Source organism: Manduca sexta, chromosome 11 (genome assembly GCF_014839805.1).
Source record: "Manduca sexta isolate Smith_Timp_Sample1 chromosome 11, JHU_Msex_v1.0, whole genome shotgun sequence".
NCBI lineage: Eukaryota > Metazoa > Arthropoda > Insecta > Lepidoptera > Sphingidae > Manduca > Manduca sexta.
Window position 1 is genome coordinate 3,565,381 of NC_051125.1, and position 20,376 is coordinate 3,585,756.

The 20,376-nt window shown below is 37.4% G+C and overlaps 1 protein-coding gene across 1 annotated transcript in view; it reads right to left on the reverse strand.

The window, feature by feature from the left end:
- The window catches only part of LOC115450496 (serine/threonine-protein kinase minibrain), a 116,197-nt gene that overhangs the window by 84,970 nt on the left and 10,851 nt on the right, over positions 1-20,376 (reverse strand). The window contains 2 exon segments of the mRNA XM_037437375.1: positions 15,282-15,383; positions 16,415-16,593. Of these exon segments, the coding sequence (XP_037293272.1) occupies positions 15,282-15,383; positions 16,415-16,593 (281 nt within the window).

Here is a 20,376-nt window from a genome sequence, read left to right on the forward strand (position 1 = left end):
ATACAAACGTCAAAACCGCGCGAGATATACTTATTGATAAGATTTTTTTTTAATAATAATCTATACGGTGTCCTTTTTAAACTAAGATGACAAAATACCGATAGTATTACATAGATTAGTAACTTCAGAATTTGGATGAGTAAAATCGCCTATATCGATTATTTCGAATGTGTGCGAACTAAGAGTTTTGTTTCGTCTGAAAAGACCGATACGAATTACGACAGAACAAGGTTTTATAGAGCCCCTGTTAGTGGGGTTCCGTATTGATACGAATTGAAGCACGGCATTACTGTTAAGAGCGTTTAGAAACGGGTCTTAAGTCGGATCACAGTGTTTTGTCGCGACGTAATCTACGTCCAGACAGAAAGGTGCCAAATGTGTCGCCAGATCGAACAAGAATCTTATTCATATAAAAATCCGCTTTATTACCAAGCAAATAGTGTACATTGTTCTGTTACATTGACGTGTAATGAGTCTTTGCATTCTTTACCGGGTAAATCGCTTCGTCCAAACACATTAAAAAATAATTTATATTTTCCCACCTTGACCGTTTAAATAAGAAACAACCACAAAAAGCAAAATTTTCTGTTTGTAAAACAATCATTACAGTAGACAGATACCTTTCGCAATTGATCATTATTTACATTTGTTTCAAGGCGTTCGAAATCTGTACTTACCAAATATGTAAAAAATAGATAAAAACGAATGTACGTCAACAGTAGATTAGCATCGAAGCAGGCATATCGGTCATCACCTTTAGCGAAGGTGCTCTGCGAAATATATCGCAACGGATGTTTACATATTGGTGGATCGGTCAAATCTCGGTTTATTGAACCACTCGACTTTGATCGGACGTTGTCGTGTGTTATCTAACTGCGCAATGCAAAAATGTTTACTGTACTATGTATATTTTGTAACGACTTCTAACACATCTTCGTAGTTAAATATAGCTTGTGATAATGGTGTGATTTGTGAATGTTTTCAACTTAATTTTCGTTGAATAGCTATGTCATTTTTCCCTAAGTTTACATCAATATAAAGTTTTGTAAGTAACTATACAAATAATGTTTTTGATTTAATATACCAATATAATCATCTTTAAGCGGAATAGAACATTAGACGAGTGGTCAACTTGATGACGTAATCAAAGTGTGATTAATCGGATCTAATAGTTGTCAAGATGTTCTTGGAATTGTTAGTTTATCTGTTTCCACTTAAATCGCAACGTCCAACCATCAACACATCCTGCTTGCGTTCACCCGTACCGCCCACGTTGGGGTTTTACCGATGCTTAAGCAATCCTATTAATAAATCATAACACATTTTTATCATTTAATGAATGACCGAAAAACACAGCGATAGCAAATAAAACTTTTATGATAAGTAAAATTTTGAAAATAATTCGCACATCAACATTATTGGAATATTTGTTCATGTTACTGAACGTATATAATACATTTTGATGATACTGTTAAACGTTATACATATAGGAGCCGCTGATGGCAGCGGAGCGACAGGTGTGGGGGTGGACGCGCGCTGCAAGCCGCGACCCGAGACGGGTGCATTAATCTAGTAATGCGCAATAAAAACGACTCATCATCAGCTTATCAAGTCGAACGTCACAGCGAAAACGAGAGTGGGTGGGTTATCGCACGCTGCGCCCGCGTCTATCGGCGTCACCGCGCGCGTCCGCCACTTACGTCAGCCTTGCGTAAGCCTATTCATATGAACCAATTGTTTATCGAAACAATTCTTGATTATTACCGCTTTTAGCGTCCTATCTCTAATTCGTTTCCGTTATTATATAACAACACTCTAGTATTCCGATAGAAATGCGAGTAGAAAGGAAAGCGAAACCTTATCCTTGCATACTGATTTGTTTATCTCCAAGGTACAACACAGTAAATATGTAGTATAAAGACGGAATTTACGTCACGGCTCATTATTTGTTATTTTGTCTGTGAATCAATTAGCAAAAACGGGAAAATTAACAAGACAATCATTCCATTGAAGCAAATAATCGTTTAAGTACGACGCTAATGACAAGAACGCGACGAAATCTGTGGACGCGCTCGGCTGTTGCGACCTTCCATGTTAGAAGCGTTGCGGTGCCGTGGATGAGGCAAGCTTGTACTCCGTTAATTGCTAAAATCCAATATATTATGTAACTTATTCATTTAAATTGCTAATAAGGTATCAAAAATAAAGTTTACGCTTAATAAAATTATCGCAAGCCGTCAAGAACTCGTTCCTTTGGTAAAATAAATAAACGTTCACATAAACTGAAATTTATTTACGAATCAGCAACAAGACAAAACGTCTTTATATTGTCCGTAATTGAATCTCACAGATGTTCTCGGTGTATATAATGCCATATCCATTATCCAATTAATACAGTCGGTATCAGGCGGAGATCAGCAGTGAGTCATTTTGAGGCCATTGCTACATCAGCTGACTCATTGAGCGGTCGCACAGGCGGATGGGAATGGGAAATCCATTGTTTCAGTATCCTTAAAATCTAGACAGACTATACGTCACGCAAAAAGAAACCCCGTCTGAGTTGAGAAATTGTTTGTGCCACGATTAACTTTGCGAACCTTGGCCTCGTTATGTTTTGTTTGCTATTTTTCTTGTTTGTACAATTTTTAACAAATATAAAATTTATAGAGTTCCGTTTACAACATTGTTTACTACTTACCAGTTTGGTAATGAAATTTATATCTAAAATATCTCTTTAACACACTTTATCCATGCTAAAGCGCACGATCAAGAGTATACAAGTGACCCTTAAAACATTATTCCTGTCACCAATACCATCAACATGAAATATTAACCACGCGGGAACGATTTAGTAATGAGAAAATAGGGCCATATGGCACCGACGACATTCTTCCGCTCGCCAGTTCGTACCACTTATTTCTTGCCGGGAGATTTATGTGAATCATGCTGGATCACGGACATGAATGAAGTTGATTGTCTTGATTGTGTGCCACTGGGTACTGACACGAACTTTCCTCATTGTCATGTAGCACTGGGCCGTCAATATTGTTTTATGAACATTATTTTCAAAACGCTAATTTCTGTTTAAATATTGATTTTGTGTCTGCAAGTCATTGGTCTTCATACTAAATTCAATATATTTTCCCTATCCGCCAACTCTTTCGTGAAGGGGCACTAAAAGCGCGGCACAACCCGTGCCCAAACGCGCGTGGCCAATACCAATATTTGTGATATTGTGTTATTGTAACAGCGGTGGCGTGTCCAGTTTTTTCCGGTCCGGTAAGCCCGTGTGACACATCCGCAATCCCACGCGATTACACAGTAGCTAGGTCAAAACTATTTTCGTATTTAACACTGGACGGAACTGGTTCGTATTGCGATATATTTGTCGTGACCATTTACATCGGTTTAAGCACTTTTAAGCGCTTGTTTCGTGACTCCATGGAACGTTCCGGCCGGCAGTCCGTTTATTTTCTCTTTTGCATATTCTTTTTGTTTGTGCGAATGTGTCTGTATTTGATGGAATTGTTCGAAATGCTAGTGTTAATTAAGAGGGGAAAAATATTGATATCAGAGTATACATTTTATGTTAGGAAAACCCAAGTCAGGTTTGGTCGTGGTGTTATCGTAGTATACAATATTTTCCTGTTATTCGAAATACAAAATTTGTTTATTGGAGATATATTTTAGTTATCCGCGTTGCTCCTCTCAAGTAAGTAATAAACAATTATTTTATTATTATTAAATAAAAAACTAAAAAAGAACGGGGCCATATCACTGATAGCCTCAGAAGACTGACATCATCGCCAATAAAGTTACTTATGACATAAAGTACGCACTTCTTTCTAAATAACGACCAATTGTGCAAGCAGTCACATAAACAAAGACGATTTGTCCAAGACTGTACATTGAATGGCCAACAAAGAGGACGTAGGACGTATAAAATAGTCACAAAACCAGACGCAACGAGCAAGATTTAAAAATCGCATTGACGACGGCTCGTTAACGAAGTCAGCTGTTAGACAATGCAAGGTGTGTTGCAGTGAATCAGTGACTGGCATCAGCTGATTCATTTGTCGGGTAAGCGGCCTTGCATGCGCCGCCTGTGAGAACGAATACACAAGTAACGTTAATCATCCACTTGACTGAAGGATATTTTCGAGGTAAATATGAAATAATCATTCAACTTGCACACTCACTTTTGCGACTTATTTGGAATAGTTGTTAATGTTGTAATAGTTGAGACGAGAGCGGCTACGCGATATGAGAAGAAAAAATAATTGCACATTCATTACGCAATTACATCATATAAGTACGTAGCCATTTATCATCAAAACAAAGAAAACCAGACAAAAGTGATTTTTCACGTCGCTTGTAATCCTAAATCTTAAACGCACCTCTGTCCACATCATTTATTTGTAAAAATGTTCAAAGTAATGAACGAACAACAATGATGAATGAAAGTCAGTAAGTTTGTACATGCGATAACTGTCGTCGATCAAGTTTCGGAAGCAAGGTGACACCGACGACCCGAAGGTGACCTGAGCTAGAGTATTACAATAGTTCGACGAACCTAGCATCATTTTCGTCGACTTTTCTACTTGAGTTCTCGTATTTAACTATAGACAAAAACGTAAGTTAAAAGTGACGAACTAAAACACCGACACGGTCCCGCGCCGCGACGAAGTGGGAACGATATGTTTCTAAAATAACTTTTTAAATTCGTTGACGATACTATCACGCTTCTGTACGACAATGATGTTTGATATTTAAATCATACAAATACATGTGAAATAGAAGACATGAAAAAACACTTGTTTAAAAAAAAATATAAAGTAAAAAGATGAAGCGTATTTACCCCCGTCGGGGTAGGCAATAGAGGCAGCCGCCAACTAATTGCGAAAAACGAGATTAACGCTCACTGTAGAGGCACTAAATGAGGATGGCTCTGTTTACCACCCCAGTTTCATTCCTTTTACAACACCACTAACAGACTTATTTTATTAGGGAGAAACGCCGAGATAACATTTATATTAGCAACTAAGTAATCATCATAAAATCAACGCTATTAAACGTGTCCACGGGTGGCGATTAGTCGATCCGTCCGTCCGTGCGGGCCGCGCACTCATCTAGATGTCTACTACCATGGCTCGCGACCGTGCCGTCAAATTTTATAAGTGGACCTGTTTATTTCATTGCATTAATGATCATTTTTACAACTGAGCTCGTAAACTTGATCGTACAACTTCTATCTGTTACCAACGAAAATAAATAAAAAGCTAATAGGTTCATTTATTTACATGTCTGTTATAATAACGTAGATCAAGACCATGTCAAATTTTTGCCAACGCATATTATGGAGATATTAGAATTTAGATAGCCGTATTACCCTGAGAATTCGCAAGTATGAAACCTATAGAATATTTATAAGAATACCATAAATTATTATGACGTGACCCCGAAGTCTAGTAGCCGGCTGAGACACTATTATTGATTCGTTTCCCACATTATAAATAAGTATTTGCGATTCGCACAAATATTTAGCCCGTTTTCGGTTTGTTGCTAGGCTTAAATTCCTTTGCACGGTGTTCGTGAAACCGATAGTTAAATTTTAAAATCGGAATTCAACACAATAATATTTAATACATTTATATAGTAACAAAAATATAAGACACATTTAGTGAAAACAAAAGGAAGAAAAAAATAGTTCCACATTTAATACTTTAGCGATCGCCGTTTGCGTAAAACAGATTTACAGTGTAGTGTCTCAGTACACTAGACTTTGCCGACACGTTGCTTGTAAGCCCAATCGGTCCTGACGCAATCCAATTACAGAAGAGGATTGGTTTAAAAAAGAAAATCGCTCGTCTTGCGATACGGGACTGGCTGGTTTATATAAAAGTGTTGCCTCGCAACATGTTAGTACGTTTCACAAGTATTCCGAACAATTTGAGATAGGAAACACTTTAATTTTCTCACATATAAAGATTATTTCATAATCTCAACATTGCAATCTTATTTGAACTAAACAATCAATTATTGGAACCACAGTTTGTCAGACAAATATGACGTAATACAATTTCCTTAAGACTACTACTAGACTAGACACGTTATATATACTCTGCAAGGTCGTCTAATTACTGTTAATCAGATAAAGAAGTCACGTTTGCCCTACGAGTGAAATAGAATCTAACACATAACCATTCAAATTATGACACTGAAGGTCTTTACGGCATTGTGAAGTCGTCAGCTATGCACAGCCAGACGCCTACGTCCATCACCATTAACTGAAATGCTGTTACAAACAATTGTGTTAGTTGCACTCGTGTGGTTATATAACTTTACTAGCGACTTTATCGGCGAGCAAGTTCCCATCTTGCAGCAGTTTGAAAAAGACAAGTCGACCTCCATTGTGAGTTATGTACTAGAAGAGGTCAAGCTGTATCTCCAATTGAATGCAAACGAGTTCAATTATTTTTTCTGCAGCATCTAAGATTATAAATTATTATAAGATATCATAAATTATTCAACAAATTAACTATGTAGACTGCTATTTTAAAGAGTAATGATGAAAGCGACCCAGACGTTGTTTAACGTACTTGAACATTAAAGTATGTCCTAAGCATATTATAAGTTATTTAGTAGAGATATAAATAAAATGTCTATGTTAATTAAGTTTACAGCATGCAATTAACAGGACGACTTACTGCTTGTTCAAACGCAAAAGACAAAAAAATCGAAATTATCCGCCAGCGGTGGCACGTCGCTATAATAGCTTACAAACTTAGAAATTAATTAAGGAACAACAAATTACATTTCCAACAAATTTAATGAAGACATTATTTCGAACCACTGAGTGCAAGGTTGTTTTCAAATGTTAATTTCTCACCATTGTTCAATTTATTTCTCCGCCCATGACGATATTTATCCCTGTTGTTGTTTTTTTTTTGTGAAATATTAACAACTATGGGAAGTGATCGATTGTTTTCCTTAATAAGGCCACGTAGCGTGAGCCGGGCGGCGTCAGTCGGCAAACACGACCGGCTACAGTTAATTATTGAAACCTTACCACTCACACATTTTCGTTTATTTGTCGTAATAACACGGTTTTTATTCCCCTACATGATAGTGAAACCTACAATTTATTTCAATTTACCATGTGCAAACCGCAGAAAATTATAGTGTTGAATTTGAAAAACATCTTAAATTATCAACGTAATCTACGTTTTTAATCTTGTCGTTTCCTACTTGGTACGGCCTTATAATGCACAACAATTGTTTTTAATGTTTATTTGTTATTAATAAAGGCAAAAAAATGATATTAAAGACGATATTACATGATGAGTAAATTACATTCCGAGGCGATTTGTTTTGGAGGTAATCGAAATGCTATTCGTCGTGAAACACAAATTAGCAAGCAGGTAGATAGATCCTAACCGGGATACGGTAAACATCTGCTATGTGAGATGGGAAAATAATCCTTACCGCTAATGTGAATAAAAGTGAAGTGAATTTGTCACCAGCACGCAAGTGCGTAATATGTCATAAAGTTACTTAATCGTCTCCTTGAAACACTTTATTATCAGACGGGTTATGGGCGCGACACACATTTCACGGGTAAACACCGTTTACTAACGTTACATAGGATTTATTTTCAAACGGGCAACTGTATATTTCATTACAAATTAATTTTAAAACGTGTATGCTGTGTGTTTGTAAACATTAACTTAAAATGTTGATATGAAACTCTAATAATATTTACATTTTCATCATAGCGTGCGCGATACGACGGGGAATCAAAGATACTGATTGATGTACGATATTTTCATTCGGTTTTGGCGAACATTTGTGAAACGAAAGGAACTCTCGACACTTCATTAATTAAACAAAGTTGCAGCGGCCGGTGACAAGTCGTGTGCTCATTCCCGCGAAAGTTTCAATACCTCGCTATTGGGGTTATCTGTGACAAGGTTACAAGCAGACGACCACCTGAGAAACGTAAATGTACGTGAACGTTTCCGAGTAAATCGTGTGATACAACCAGAGCGACGTGACCTCTCCCCGGCGATTGTGTTCGTCCAGCATTGTAACGTCGAAGAAGATCTATGTAAAATGGCTATCGGCGAAGGTTGAGCGATGTCAAGTAAATTTTAACACGCAATTAGTAACCCGCCGGACACCTTGGCACCGATAGACCGGGTGGTTCAGGGACGTGCGGGCTCTACCACCCGGCCTGATGCCGATGCGGTAGGGATTTTAGACTAGAAGTGGCATTTGGAATATAGGTAATAAGCTTCATTGCTAGCTGCCATGCCCCGTTTCCCGTTATGGACTTTCGGTTACAAATGGCGATCATTGTTTTTGTGCACGCGATTTGGTTACGATGTGTATACGGACGTAACGAAACTTTTCGTCAGTGCTCTGATTATTTTCAACAAGAAAACTATTTCACCCGTCACAATCGAGAGCGGTATGTGTTCACCGTTCACAGTGGAATTTGTTGCGTGTGTGTGTATTGCGTGCCATTGACGAAATTTGATACAAATTATATACAGGTCTCGGTGGAATTTTTATTAAACAAGTTGTAAATACAACTCTTGATTAAAATGTTTACGTAAAAGTGTCGCAAAACGTAACACGTTGCAACGAAAAGAACACGTGCAGGTATCCCCGAGCGAAACACGCGTCGGGCAAACCTAGCTAACAAGGTTTGCAACGATCCGCAGCCTCGACTAAGAAATACACAGAAATACGGAACTGCATAGCGATTGAACTAGTTTGCATAGAGACAAATCATACGTGGTTTGTTAAACTGAAGCCTTACGTGACACACGATTTTTCGTTCGCATTTAATTCCAGGACAATCAACACTGTAATCTGTCGGCTCACTAATTATAATGTCTCATACATTTTACATACTTTCGTGCGTTATAACAATAATTGGTCGTTTATTGAATTTATGTCGCCTGTGACAGTTGTCCGACGATATTGAACGCTGTGAATGATATGTTTGAGTATAGTTTTGTTCGACGCGTTGTGTCGTACATGGAAAACTGTGCGAGAGTTTCCAAGAGTAGGTAGACCGCACCCCGCCCTGGCGGCGCCGGCATCCGAGCACAATAATCCGGGTGGCAACAGTATGAGCGTGACGTCGCGCACTCACCTTGACTCACTTTAGTTGGCCCGTTTGCATTACGCTGTTTGCTAACCGTGTACTCGTGATTAGTCTACAGAAAGACATGTATGTTGCTATATACGTTTACATGTTACATGTAATGCTATTACTATTTACCGTTCGAAAACAAAATACTACACGTTTTAATCCAAACAAATGTACACGCAAAAATGAATTTATTTGTTATTTATTTACGCGAAACTACCGCATGGAATTCGTAGAATATTTTTCAATTAATGCAAACTTTTCCAGGGAAAATTGATGTCATAAGTAAGTACTCGATACGAGCAGTCCTTATATAGAAACGAATGAAGAATACAACATTCCTAATAGACTTGAAAATTTTACTAAATCGTACAGAAATATTAAAATATTCAAATTACCTACATTAAATGCATAACGACGTAAAATCATCATATTAACAAAACAAAGTAAGACCTTTCAAGGATATATGAAATGAAGTTAACGTAACAATTGTGATAAGTGAAACTAACCGCGGCACGCTGTATGAATGGACGTTATTGCAATTAATTGCGCAGATAACTCCAACAGCTGATGCGCCGGCATTCGCGTCGCATCCACACGATAGTACTCATGGGGCGAAAGCGTGCCCGGTGCTCGATCATGATGACTTTTCCTCGAATTCCATTGGAAATCTTGTCGGCGCGGCGTTGTTCAACTTCATTCATTACGCAATACTTTCACGTTAGTTCAAAAATGTCAAAACGTATGCAAAGTGCCGACAGACGAAGAATTTAATCAATCGAAAGGCAGGCTCCGCTGTGCGCGGCCAGAGGTTCAAATACGAGAATAATAATGGTCTCAAACATTAAATACTTCTGCTGCTAATTATATAATTTATTCTTGGTAATACGGATTAGAAATATATCGTGATTTACGATGTTATCAATTCTTCCAATCACTTCGTAACGAAGATAAGCCTGAAAATTTTGTGACAAAGACTCGAATAGTTTATTAAACAGATAAATGTAAAGCCCCTTTGATTGACCACAATCAATAAAATATAGCAAGAGCGAAAAGTTTAATCAATTTTGTTGGTATTGCGAAATATCCTGACATATGTGGTAATAGTTATCGGGTGTACCTAGAAAGATATCGGCAGATTGAAATCTGTACACATCTAATCGAACAGTCTAGACTTTAGATAACGATAAAAAGAGGGCATATCGTTGACCGCACTGTAGATTCCGATCTTTAAGTAGTATCTCCTTGACTCGAATCGTATTGGCATCGTGGGGCCGGTTGCGAAATTCGCCCACAGGCCGCGGGCGTTAGTCATTGTCGCCTATTGCATCCACTGCAGACAGTTGCTTCATACCTTGTTATGTGCTACATTTGCGACTGGGCTGACGAGACGCCCAACCTGGTTAGGCAATGTAAGTACTTTTTATAATCTCATTCTCTACCTACACGAGTTTCAACTTCCAACGCTATTTAAAACGTACACTATTTTAAACAAAAACACGATACAACACGTATCTGTACGTAAGCAAATTCCATAGAATGCCATTCCACGACGTCACTAATATTACCTATTGAGAAATAAACAACGGACGATTTACGTTTCTCTGCAGCTAAATGTACAAATCTATTGTCCGTCAGCGGAATGCAAAAAACATGACGCAATTGGGTCATTTGAAACCAATAAGTTGGTCGGCGCAACCACAATGCAGTATTAATAGACAACTTACAACTGTGGTACCAAACTTGCATTGCTTAAGTGTACACTACACGGAACAAGCACATTGATCTTGCTATCATCACGCTCGTTTATATACGGCGTAGGTAATGATTCATGCGCTGCGCCGCGTCGACACAAAGGATGTATAGAATAGACAGCACAATAAGGACGCTTAGAAAAATGTATACAAAGAATTGCGCAGAGTACGTACAGACTCTAACATAATACAATGATAACATTGACTCCCAAGTAATGAACAGGTTTGATGAGGACAAAGATCGCGATGCACAGGAACAAAAGTTGTGTCACTCACACCTAATAAAATAAATGTACAGGGGGCATAGAAAATATTCACATTTTATGAGCTTCAACATCGAAGAATTAAACTGATCTCTTTTGTTTTATCTATCTTCAATATAAAAACAGCTGTCGCATCTTCTAGGCACTATAAACTAGGCTTTCCAATCCCGCAATATCGAGATCCTGCGCGTTTTCTATATCTATATTTTCTACAAACTTTTCGTTTCGCTTAAAAATAAATAAAACTCAACCGGTCTATGACACTATGGAAGTATTAAAACATCGTACTCGATATAATGCATGAATAATATAAAAAAAGTTGCATCGTCATGATTAATTGAATACTAATTACGGCACAGTTTTATAAACATGGCAACATTTAATTCCACGCCCAAGTGAACGAAGGACACTTTCATGGTGGATCGCAACGGCTTTTAATATATTAACAACCTCGACATGATGGGATACACAAAGCTACAAATAAATCCCACACGGTAACAACATTGTGTGATATAACAAGGAAATTAATGAAACCGTAATAAGCTCATGGTTATAGCTGTAACGTGGGAGGCAGATATGTAATAGGTAAGATGAGCAAAAGTTCAATAAGCCCCTTTCCATCTTGACGATAGGGAGGTGAGATTACTCTGAACATAAATACCAGTTTGGCCTACGTGAGTAATTTTTAAACTACTGAATATACGTAAACGAAGTTCAAAGCAGCTTGCAAAGGGAGCTGAATATTACTGCCTGCTTACAGAAACTCTATGAGTAGAAAATAATTAATTACCGAAGACAGTCTCGAAAACACTAGGCAACAAACAAACGTCGAAGGTTTTATCTCTCACACTACCCTTAAAGACGTGTTTATTGAACGAACGTTACCTGTTCTTTAAAATATTATAGATTTTATAACGCCCTTACAATATGAAGAGGGTACAAGTAAGTGCACTTTATAAGAAAATTTGTTTAAATGAATAAACTTTTTCATAGGGTACACAATTTTCTTAGACAATAAACAAGAAACAGTAGCCAGGAAAGAGCGCTGAAATCCTGACTCATTCTCATCCAATAGAAGCGATTTTTATTTGTCGCATCAATCAACCGCCTAAACATTGTCTTGACCGAAACTCTACACAAAGTTTATATTTAACCGGCGCGAGCGTAGCAGTAAACCAATTTAATTTATATCAAACGTCCGTTCTGTGTATTTGTTTTGATCGTCGATCAAACCGATACCGGTGATCCGCATTAAGATCAACCGAATGGGTTATAAATTTGATCAAAGATGATATAAAATTTTATTAATGCACACAAACGAGAGTTATGTCCGTGTTGCCTCACTACGTGTTACAGTTTTGTAAAAGCATCTGTTATTTATAATTCAATGACACATATTTTCATATAATTATGAATGCAAGCGCATATTTTATCTGTATGTTAAATTGTAATCATCGAGTGAGGAAAATATCAATCACTCTCAAACCGTACCTGTCTCGCTTCCAAAAAACTCTGCCATTGAGGCACGCAGCTCAGTAGAATAGTTACAAAAATGGCACACATCGAAATAAAGAAAATTATTTTTAAAACACAATGATTATTTTTAAACACCACCAGTGAACTAAATACGCAGCAAACATAAAAAAAAATATACTAAACAGTTTCACAACACATGCCAAACTCGAGTGGTGCAAATCATGAGTTTTGAAACGCGCACCTCAGCTATAGATCGCGCGTCACTTCACGGCTGGCATGGCGCCATGTAAACACACCACCAAATAGGGCAATGACCATCTTCAAAACATAAATAGAATATAATCTATTAATAATCGCCGTTCAAAAATAAACACAATCGGGGAGAGACTCCACGTGTCTCTCAAATCTAAGATTAATTACTGCGTGTAACACAACGTCGGGGGGGAAAACGGTTCTGTGTTCCGTAGCGAAAACTTTCAACGAAATCTTCCAGCGTACAAGTTTAATGAACTTTCAACGGATCGTGTTGTTACTTTTTCTTGAACCAATGGACTCATCCATACAATTGCGAACAAAAGTTTATTTTTAAAGCGTAAAGCGTAAAATGTCAACAATTCTAGATAAATTGTTTACTAAACAGATTTCTATCAATAGACATAAGCTACACGTGTAGTTGTTTTTTCGGAAAAGTCCTAAAATAATCTATTTACGAAGCCAAACAAAGGAGAGAAATTATATTTACCATTAATACAAGTTAGAAAAACAAACGTACCTAATATCAAATCAAGGTTCGTCATAACAATATTTTAATGTCTCGTCCACTTCGTTTTCCTATCGAATGCCTAAATTGAGAAAATGTTTCGAACATATGGTTATGAGAAAAAAAATGCCATTGCAACAACGTCAAAGTTTCCACGTTTCTCAGGCGGGGCGTCATCTGCTCGTGTACAAGGAAAACTATGACGCAGCGTTTATTGCGCCGAGAGTCGCGAACGGCGCAGTGAAAACTTAAATATCCACGTGACTGGCAAAGGTCATGCCAAGTTGAACAGGAACTAGGGCTGCTAGCCGTAACGGCCGGCGGCCGCCGCGGCAATTAACAATTGCTTTTCATTTTGAAATGAAAAGAATCGGAAGAAAGGTTTCAGACATCAGACAATAAGAACTTGAATCAAACTATTCGAAGCACTCCTACCGTGGCCGAATAATATTGCTGTTAATTTATGCAGCCTATTAATATAGAAACGCTGAATAAGTATTCGAAGAAATGCCGGAGTTTAATATAAAAGGAGAGATTTGCGAGCGGTTTAAAGATGATCTCGGTAACCCTAGTGTCTAACCTTTGCCTCGTAAACAAGACATTGACGGTGTCGAAAGAAATCATTTGCGCAGCGAAGAAAATCGTTTTCCAAGAGCGTTTGTGTACTGTCTGCCACAAAGTAACGTGTTGATTAGTTCTCTAAGGATTACTGTGTGGAGACGAGCTCTCGGCGACATTACTGAGGTCATGTCACCAAAAGAATTTTTAATTTTACTCTCAAGCCTTGGACTATATTTCCGGACCTTGGCTATTTTAGTCGGCGTTGCCGTAAAATCATTTTTGTTGTTTCGTTAATTAATAACGGCCACCAGTAATTAGTTTTCACTTATTTACTTTTCATATTTTGCTATGGTTTGAAAATATATTAACGATGCTAAATAAAAACAAAATGTATTCAATTATTAGAACATACAGCTCGTTGACTAAACAGGTAATTAAATCAATGAAAAAAAAAATTCTGTGTCTATCTATGATAATCAGTTCATACATACATCCCGCATGCAAAATTCCAAACACAACGGGACTATCTGGGTTACTATTTTCATTGAAGAGTCAATGGTTCATTGAGATTTTTTATTTACGATGCAATAAATTTGATCTGGCGCGGGCGGCCCGCCTCCTAGCAACCGATCGCCTACGAGCGTCCAAAAAGGTCGAAACAGATAGCGCGTGGTATGCGCACCTCCGCGTCGCCCTTATGTGGGAAACGATTTATAATAAAAATATATGAACGAGAATAAAGCTAACCACAATAGCTTATATAATAATAGCATTTTATATAAACACGATGCACAAAGCGTGATGAACAATTTCCGCATATGACATGTAAACAATAATTATGAAAGTAATGGAAGTTTAATCGCTGCGAACGAAAATCAACAAAGACGCTCGCATGCGATGTGCAATAAGTAAATTAGTATCCGAAGATGACACCGATCAATGAAGGATTAATTGAACAATCGGGTCTTGTACAAATCGAAGACCGATTCTTATTCGACATTCGGCAGAAGATCCGAGACCGGAATAGACAGCGATACGCAATCATTTCGACGCACACCTATAATCCTATCAATCTTCATAAATATGTTTGACCGCGACATGAATCTCGTAGGTGCTAATGGTACCTCAAAAATATAATTTGGATCGTGTAAATTGTTATTAAATAAAAACTCGTTCTGTAAGAACATTGTACCTATTTACTGACTGCCTACGCAGGTAAAACCGCAATTTATAGAATGTGTGTTGTATTCAATTTCCTTAACTAGCAACAATTATAAGTGCCGTAAATTAAACGAAATAGGACTTACCTCGTTTATGTGTTTGTAAGTTTTGATGAGGTCTACGCTGAGTTTCCTTAGCGGTGCCGTCGACGGATCACGAAACTGACGTGGTATTCGGGCTTGCATAGCCTGGGCAAGCGAGAAGTAAAGTTAATTCGATACATTCTTGTTATCAGTATAGTAAAAAGTAAATAAGCGATCTAAGCTCAAAGCGTGCTAGTTAGTTTTGATTTCAAGTTAGTGAGGCTGTCAATGCAAATGTGATGAACAAAAGAAGACATGCAAAAATCATCTCACTACCTTAAAGAAAAAGTAAAATATAATGTAATTTGTAATTAATACAACTACCTATAGAAAAAATGAAAACATAAATAATGAAAGGTGTCGGATTATGAACACACGAGACGGTTTGAATAAACATCCATTCAACGGAGTCGTGAACATGTCCAACAATCGGCTCGGACCTGGAGCGAAACTTAACGCGACCTTTGTACCGTAATGAAAATATTAAAAACCCAACATAAACACACTTGACCGTGGCAATATAAAATATTATCTAACAAAGTTTGTGACTATTGAAACAAGTTAACTTTTATAATAACGAGGAAACCGAATCTTTTCGCACGAGAAACAGTAGTCGGATACATTTATTAATTAACCCAGTCTAGACGAGGGATACGAGCCGTCTATCGATTGCTGCTTGTCCGTATTCAACACTAAATACGTCAGTGTTTCAGTGAAAGAGAACTCACTTGTAGTAGGTAATTAGTGGCACTTTACCGACTAATTTATTTACTTGCGCGTAATGTCTAGACGCGCGTGGTTAATGACTCTTTTAATAAAACAATAGGTGTGGCGCACGCAGGTCACGGGTTTAAGAAACTTTACCTTTATGCACGCCGACCCAGTGGTGCATTTACTTGTAAATTTAATTTCGCCCCGCGATCACGACAATCTAAGGTCAAGTTGTGTTTAATGAGATTTTTTAATATTAACTTTGACGCCCATACGTAAAGACCAAAACTCATGGAGCGAGTCGTTTCCCGGATGCGTTTGGATGCTCCTGAGAAGTACCGCGCGTCCCCAGCTTTTATCACAGCGACAGGTTGTTCGGTGGTGCAGGGTTTGAGTCCCAGCAAACTGCCTCGTGCATCATTTACCTGAGCCGGGGTACGGAAGCAGCAGAAAGCTCGAGGGTTGCGCACGGCGGCGCTCACCTGAATGTCAGACGGCGCGCTCATGGTCGGGAGTTGATCTTCGGCGACCAGTCTGCCGTAGAGCGGCCCCTGCCGCCTCTCGCCGGTGGCCACCTCCGGCATCCCGCCGCCAACCACGCCCACTGCAACAACAAACACAACATGTCAATTCTATTGCAAAATTATGAGATCTCATTTCTCCATTAAAGATACTTAAAATTTAAATTTGTCATTCAATATCCGACATGAAAATAATGTTATCGCAATATTTCTAACGTGTCGTATAGACAATTTTTTGAAAATTTTAACCTGCAAATAAATTATGTACAGCCGTTACGGAGATTAGACCGGACAATATGATAAACGAAAAATTGTGTCAAAGCTGGAAAGGTCCTAGAATGGACATCAATGAAATTATATTCGTCAGTTTTCCAGAAACCAGTCATTAAACACGATCGTTTATAAATCGCTAGAACGGGCGAACGGCGCATCTCAATCAATGAGATGTAATAGTCCAAATAGCCGTGTGAACGAGCCTTATTCACCTGATCGCCGCCCACGCCGCGCCGGTCCCAAATACCTTACATTTGGAGGTGAATGAATCACAGCGTGACTCGTATGGCCAACGTCATCGCTCCGTCTTTACGACCAGCTATCGAAAATCAATTATATTATTAATAATTCGACAAGGCAACTGAACCTATAATATACAGATTTATCAGACCAATACGTAATCTATATAAATTGTTATGTTTTATTGATCCTGAGAGATAGAAATCACGTCGAGGAAGGGAGAAATATAAAGTTATATCAATATGTAAGTGTCTTGAAAAAAAAAAAAAACATTCAATAGATAGATAACGGTCGTGATACATAAAAAGATCGTCGGAGTAATATTGAATAAACTAAATGTATTCATCTTTCGCGCGGTATTGTGGTTATAAAAAATTACCTATCCAAAAATACAGAATCAACTTTCCAATACTAACGAAATAAAATAACCTTTATTTAAATAACCAAATAAAAGTATATATAATCTAATAGAAATTCAAATACGAAAAAAAAATTCCAACAAGAGCAAAGATCTCGGTCGACATCATTGAAACTCGGTACCCACACCTTGTAGAAACTTTATTGCATGTTAAGTTGCTTGTAAGAATCTCGGCTTGTTACACGAAAACCGTAGAACAAGTCGCTAAGTATCAAAACGGGCGAGTTCTCACATCGGCCGCACTCTTGGGGATGCTTTGACATGTCTGGAACTTGTGATGGGATCGTCGCCGTCTCACTCGCTGACTTTTTACGTGTAAAATATTCAACACTTTCATGAAATATTTAAAATAAACCCATTCACCTCATAGTGTTAGTGATGATTTATTCATTGAGTGGATAATAATAACGAGGCTAGTTCCGCGTTTATTAACTTGCGCTGAAGATAGAGATGCATCAATAAAACTGAATTAATCTCACGAGGATACATAATATTGTATTGACGATTTCACATAATTAGTACAAGCATGTTTACATTGAAAAATGTAATTTCTCCGTGACATGAGGTGACTGACGTGTAGTGGTACACGCACGCGAATTTCGTTTCATGGAAAACGGCAATCGCTTTGCACGGTAATAAAACGTATTAAATTAATTAGTCACAAAAAGACGATGTGATAATGCGAAAACGTTTCGTCGGTCGAGATCTTTATCTTTTGGCATTGTTTTAATTTGGTAACAACGAGTGAAAATTGCGATATCAGCTGTAATCCGAGGTGTAAATGTGAACTTTATCGTGTACAATCCAGAGGTCGCAGACAAGTTAATTCAGTCTTATTTATGTACCGTCTGGCACAACGTGACATTTCATAATAAAACACCGACGTTCGGTGTTCGCCGCCGACTTACACTCAGCCAAAAGTTTGTTGAACGTCTCACAAACTTTCATTACGAGCGAAGGTATTCATTTAAATTGGAACTAATTTGGGGGTTGTTCACGAAAAAATTACATTAACGCTCATGTGTGCCCAAAGTACGTACAGGTGTGCTCTAAACGAGCTGTTTAAATAAGTTGAATCTTGCATATTCGTAAATATCACTCTATTAGTATTTTTCACTTAATTATGGGTACGATGGAAGCTATGTTTGCTAGCGATAGTCTTATTTGAATGATGACAAGTCGGGCGGATGGATAGCAATTCGTTTGTCTGATAAGAAGTACCATAACTGCATCGAACAATATAACAAAAAGGTCACCTAAAATTTTGAGCTAGAAATAATTGCTCGCGCGACGATCGTGCTTTTTTCTATTGATAAGTCACCGGAGTTTAATCTTATAATGCCTAACAAACTACAATATTCCAATGTGAAGTATAATACAAATCGGAACATAATATTTCTGATTTACTACTGTAGCTGGCGTCAGAAAGATAAAGCCGTGATAATTAAAATGGAATCTAGTATACGATTGTTTTCACAAAGTAACATTTACCTGTTCTATTATGGTCATATTTGACTTTGTATGCGACAGATTTTTTTATTTATTTATTTAATTACGAAGTGATTCTCGTTGGTTACCAAGTCACATGACGGTAGTTAGCGACCACACTGGCGATGTATTATCATGTGGCATGCGCAATGCACGCGCGTTTCGATGTGTTATCGCTGCACACAGCCTCATACACACACGTGTACCGCACGACGTGTAATTGCGTAGTTTGTTGTGAAACACGTTATGTGCAAATCAAATATTTTCCCAGTCCAAAATCTGTACAGAATATATTTCGACGGAGGTCGGTTTTGTTTTGATAAACTTTATCGTATGTTTTTTTATTCGTCGAAAATATTTGAGGTCATCATGATGAATGCCTCATGGCATACATAAAAATAATCTCGAAAGAACCATTGGATACTGGTTTGACCTTTAATAAATATGTGAAATACTTATTTGAACATTGTGCAATATACAATCATATAATTTTAGCACAGATCTCAAAAAAAAAATATGTTACTTTGAGGAACACAAAGAAAAAAAAATATGCATGAAAGTTATTATTTAGAAACTAATATTTAAATACCTAATCCAAGATTTTCTTAATTTAAGGTGATTGAAGAAATTGTTTTATTTTCGACCAATTATTATGAATACTCAATTCAACAATGCAAGAATTATTTAAATATTACTTTCTTCAACAAAGATTTAATGTTAATTTATATAACTTTAAGCTATGGTGGAAGTCGGGTAATATTTGCAAAATAATCAAATACTGGATTGAAAAAAAGAGAATATTGCGATATGATAACACAATAGACCATATTATTAATAAACAATAATGTCAATTTGAAGAAAAAAGGTACCTACATGTTACACCAAACTATTTCTAACCATATAATTTTTTTGGAATCCTATGAGAAAACTTGCCATGATCCTACTAATTGGAACTATATATTAATTTCCTAAAAAAATGACTACGACCGCTTCCGAAGTCAGATCAGTAGTCTATATATTTATATATATTTATATATAGTCTATATATATATTTCAGACTATATCGTATAAGTCAATGTTGTTTCTTATAACCAAACTTGGTTTCTCGCAATATGATTCCAATAACATGCGGCGCGGACCATATTGATGTCAGAATCGTTAATCCAATAACATTCTTGTGGCTCACATAAATGCGCTAAAATTATCAACATCCGGATAAGTGCGGACGACTAGTTGAATGGACGTACATCGTACGACGGCGCAACGATTGAAAATCAGGCCGCATCCGCTGATTACCATTTATAAACATTCTTGTCAGTTCCGCGCTGTAACGAGATGCTGTCTCTCCAGGTATGTTTATCTACCGCGTGCGCTAACAGTATTATATTTACAAATACTATATTTAAATAAAATATATTCGCTTGTTAGGAAATATACAAATTACATC